This window comes from Pholcus phalangioides, unplaced genomic scaffold, assembly GCF_987345545.1.
Source record: "Pholcus phalangioides strain wild (caught in Gottingen) unplaced genomic scaffold, Ppha-v1.0 ptg000014l_1, whole genome shotgun sequence".
NCBI classification, from domain to species: domain Eukaryota; kingdom Metazoa; phylum Arthropoda; class Arachnida; order Araneae; family Pholcidae; genus Pholcus; species Pholcus phalangioides.
In genome coordinates, this window is record NW_028301607.1 from 9045770 (window position 1) to 9050869 (window position 5100).

Sequence of the window (5100 nt, forward strand, 5' to 3'; positions counted from 1 at the left end):
AAACGTAAAAAGTCTGAGGATTTCAACAAGTCAAAGTAAAAAACAGTGGAGTCGGAGCTGGGGGTGCTCAAGCACCCACTGTAATTTGTGGCATGGATCCGAGCACCCCAGAATTGATTTAGAAATAAAAATTTCTGATATAAAACTAACGACAAGCACCCAAAGTTCCAAAACACTTCCGAAGCCCCTGTGAAAAAAAACCCCCACCAAAACGCTCATGAGAAGATATGTGTTTCGAAGTGGAAAAAAAAGAAAAATAATTCCGGAAACCTTGAAAAGAATGACAAAAAGGCAAATTTTCCAAAACATAGGACTCCTCTTGAAATGACATAAAAAAGGAGGATGCCTGGTAACTCTACCATTCGCCAATACATTGAAATATGTTGCCACTTTGAGTTAGTGACACACGTGTCTTTTGATCAAGAATGCCTTGAAGATTTCAATTACCTAATTGTTTCATAGATTGTTGAAGTGGATTCGGCATTCATCTGTTATAACCATACCACATATTTTTGACATAAAATTGGCGCACTTTGGCTTCGTTTTTTCCACACATTTTTCTTTTTTTTTTAAAATTTTGTGTCACAAAGGCATCTCCCTATATAACATAGGGCAATATAAAATGGTACAATCAGCATATTTACCGCGGAAAACAAAAATAAAATACTTTGTACAAAAGAGAAAAACTGTTTTCAAAGAAAATAAAACAATAATAATAATAAATAAAAATAATACAGTCAAACCTCGTTAATGAGTCACTCTTAGGAGAGCAAAAATATGACTTAGTAAGAGGAGTGACTCGTTAAACGGAGTAAGCCATAGCTGTGCCAATTCCTGTCTGAGGACAATTCGGACTTCCAAAAAGTGACCCGGTAAGCGGAGTGACAACGTGTTAACCGGGTGACGCACTAATGAGGTTTGGCTGTAAAAGCAAACAGAAAAATAAAAGATTAAAAAAAAATAATAATAATAAGTAGAAAAATAAAAATAATAAAAATAATAATAGAAAATAATAGAAAAATAATGATATAAAAATATAAAAAATAAAAGAATAGAAACAAAAATGATAGAAATGTGAAGAAAAAAATAAAAGGCAAAAAATAAAATAGTAAGAGAAGTAAAAGAAAGGGGAAAAAAAATAAAAAGGCGTAATCATGAAAATACTTGAAAATATAATAAAAATACGTAAAAGAAGAAAACGAAAAGAAAATATACACGTAAAATACAAACAACACGAAAGAAAGAAAACAGAAGCCTCAGTTCTTAATGCTATGTACAAATCTTCGAAGGGCACACATGAGTACATCAATTTCGATGGTATCGGTGGCCATTGGATTGATAGCTTCCGTACATAGATCACGTTCAAATGCAGTTCTCTGAATTGTCACCTTTGAATACTCAAAGATCAGATGTTCGCGATCCCCCTTTTCCTTTCCGCAACTGCATATATGTCACTCTCTGCTAAGTTAAATCTTTTGAGATAAGATTTGAAATTTCCATGCCCAGTTAAAAACTGGGTGAGAAGGAAGTCCGGAAAGAAGTAAGGTTGCTTTAACCGATGATGCACTGTTGGAAAAAAACATTTTGTCCATTTTGCCGTTTTGCATCCATTTGCTGCACAAAAAACAAAATCCCCAAATTTATGGACATCGCACTCATGGCCCCCACATCCTTGAGCAGCACCCCTAGGCTGAGACTTTTGGCAGGCTCCTAGACCAGGCTTTTCACAGGTCCCTTCTATAGCTAATTTGTAGCGTGAAAAAACATAAAATTGTGAGAATCATCCTAGGCACTATCAGCCCCCACCCTTGTGGGGCCATGATTGCACTAAACAAAACATTTTACAGTAAACAGGAAGCATATATTCGAGGAAAATTTGCCAAAGCAAAAAAAAAAAGGATGCCAAGTGCTGTGGTTAGGCCTATAATGGAAGAGTACCGTGGATATGTATCGTTCATCATTTAAATAACAGCTGGTGGCGAAAATTGTTTGTGCAAGTAGTTGATGAAGACGTCAGGAATGGCGTTAATTAAGTTCATCGCCAAATTAGGGCTGGCCAGAATGGTATCGGCTCAGAAAATCACCAAATAATTGGTATTATTCCCTTATCCTGTGAGTGTTTTAAGTTTTGTTGATCATCTCTGGGCAATGCCTCGCCTGCGGGCACTGGGTTAGGGACCACTACTCTACCTCCTCTGCTACGAACTGTTGAAACCAAAGTAGGAGGCGGTCACAATAACATGACTCGACGACCCCAAAATGAACATTGATCAAAGATCCAGAGACTCTTTCACGTCAGTATAAGTCTCGACCAAGTACCTGGCTGTCGGTCTTTCCGCTGGGTCCAGACTCTTACATAATTTGTGCACCTTAAATAACTTGAATTTTAAAATATCCGCATCGGTGCTCTGCCCAAGGAACCAGTGACAAACATCGGGCACTCTCCAGATATCAATTTTCTCATCGTACTGCTCCACCATATTGGGGTCGAAGTCGCCTTTGCCCTTCCAGACCTGTTCCGGAGCAACGAATGAACCATGCAGGGGTCTCCATCCACAGATCACTCCAACGCCATTCTCTTTGTCGACTTGTGGCACAGCATCGAGGTCGTTCAGCACCAAACTCAGGTCATCGGTCAACAAGTACTGAGTCAGCGTTTTCTCGAGAGTGTTGGAATCGCACATGACTCGAGTCCCAATCGGACCGGCATGTAGGAAATCCAAGATCCTAACATATTGGATACACAGTTGGAACCTCACAGAGATTGAATCGTGCGCTTTCAAGGATTTCGAGAGATGGAGGTTCAAGTTCGCAGCGTTGCCAAGTTTGTGGTATTCCGTGTAGACGCTGTCCCTGCAGGCGCCAAGGAATTGGACCGTGTACGGGTTCGGAGCCAACAAACGTAGCGTGCTGAGGTTCTCGTCGAAGTCCTCTTTGTAGTCCGGAGACGCCAACCTCGACATGACAATGGCGTGACCATTCCACCTCGCCAAGTAGACGTCCTTGACGGTGCTCGTGGAAATGAGACTGAGCACGAGCACCTCGTCGTCGCAGCCGAGCAGCTCGTGGCACTCGTCCATCCCGGGCAGCGAAAACTTCCCGACGCCGCAAGAGGCGCTGCAGGAGGACTCGTTGGTCTCGAGGACTCTCCGGCATCTTGAGATCGTCGTTGGACCTTCCATGTGGCTGGATTTCGTGGGCAGCCAGTGGAAAATCACAGCCGTGAAGAACGCGGCGAGGCTCGCCTTCAGCAGCAGGAAGTGCCCCATGAGTCCCTCGAATGTTTGGCTTCAAGCACCGATTTCACTCAGCAGATACAAAGCGTATTAAAGACGCAAGCGTATTATTGATACGCTTTGAGCAGATATGACTGGAACATTGTTTACAAATACTAATCCAGACGGCTTTGACATATCTGACGGAAACTCAATGAAAAATTCATCCACATGTTTGTGCTGCCATCTATTTAAAAACGTGATAGCCGTTCATAAGGGGGTAAAAGTATATGTCTATCTATTCTATAATATAAAATCACAAACAAACTCGAAAAGGGCCTGTTGCTAAGCAACCGAGTGACGGAAGTGGGTGGAATTTTTGAGTGACGGAAATCTGTTACGGAAGTGGGTTCGATTCATATATCGATATTCACATTCATATATCGTACATTCATATTCATATATCGATATGATATCATATATCATATACAAATACAAATACAAATACAACGCCACAACAGGCAAACCGCCCAACGAGGTGGCTGACTTAAGAACATCATGGATCCCCGAGCCCCTACCTACTACTGCTACACCACACATGCACCCCCCTCCCCCGCGGAACCCCCCCAACGAATCGGTATATGCGGGAATGTGCGTGTACGTGTAGTGCAACCTGACGTAAAGTTTGTTTCTGTGTAATGCTTGTTATGTGTAGTGCTGTCATCTGCCCCCAGATTTTCTAATTATGAGTGAAGTGTTATGATTGAATGATTTATCGTTGTAGGACTGTTGCTCGATATTGGGTCGATATTCACATATCGGGACCCATTTGACCCATCGGGACCATGTTATGAGCATGTACCAAGAGGCTCCTACATCCTACAGCAGAGCCCTTAGGCTGGAATTTAGATTTCGAGCCCCCAAACCAGCTTTTCAGGGGCCCCTCTGTGATTAATTTATAGTGTGAAAAATCAAAAAGTGATAAGAATCGTTGTGGCCCCTATCAGCCCTTCCTTTGTGGGGGGGGAGGTCCATGCCGAGAGGTATATATATGTATAATATACACACACAACAGCAGTGCTCCCAACACAGGGTCGGGGTACCCGGGGAAGATTTCACGTATAAGTAAAAAGTTTTCATTTCCAGGGGCCCTTGATGGATCTCATTGTTTTCTTGCTGCTTTAACGTTGAAAAATTTCGTTAGCGGAAGCAAAAGATATATCCAGTCTGGGGCCCCACCAAAAGTATGCGAATTGGTGTCCCGGGTAATTGGTTGGGGGGGTCCTGGATTTTATTCGTTGGTAAAACGAATACAAATGAAAATTTTTCATGGTACTCGCTCCGTGGGATGGCCGACAAGCTTCCAAGTCGGGGCCCATGTTTACAGGTTTCATTTTGGGTGCCCTGGATTTTATTTGTTGGTAAAACGAATACAAATGGAAATTTTTCATGGCACTCGCTCCGGGGGATGACCGACGAGCTTCCAAGTCGGGGGGCCCCATGTTTACAGGTTTCATTTTGGGGGCCCTGGATTTTATTCGTTGGTAAAACGAATACAAATGGAAATTTTTCATGGCACTCGCTCCGGGGGATGACCGACAAGCTTCCAAGTCGGGGGCCCTATGTTTACAGGTTTCATTTTGGGGGCCCTGGATTTTATTTGTTGGTAAAACGAATACAAATGAAAATTTTTCATTTCACTCGCTCCGGGGGATGACCGACAAGCTTCCAAGTCGGGGGCCCCATGTTTACAGGTTTCATTTTGGGGGCCCTGGACGAATCTCATTCTTTTCTGTTGTAGAATTCGCAACAGCGGAACCCCGAGATAAAGCCAGTCTGGGGCCCCACCAAAAGTATGCGAATTGGTGTCCCGGGTAATTGTTTG

The 5100-nt window shown here is 42.7% G+C and overlaps 1 protein-coding gene across 1 annotated transcript; it reads right to left on the reverse strand.

Annotated features, from left to right (window-relative positions):
* Positions 1–639: 639 nt before the first annotated feature.
* Positions 640–3378, reverse strand: LOC149078100 (protein O-mannose kinase-like). The gene has a single exon (XM_089241695.1). It carries the CDS (start codon positions 3267–3269, stop codon positions 2271–2273), a length of 999 nt encoding a protein of 332 aa, XP_089097821.1. The 5' UTR covers positions 3270–3378; the 3' UTR covers positions 640–2270.
* Positions 3379–5100: the final 1722 nt, after the last annotated feature.

Coding starts and splice junctions, on each gene's coding strand:
- LOC149078100 (XM_089241695.1), bottom strand. CDS start 3,269: ATGGGGCACTTCCTGCTGCTGAAGGCGAGCCTCGCCGCGTTCTTCACG.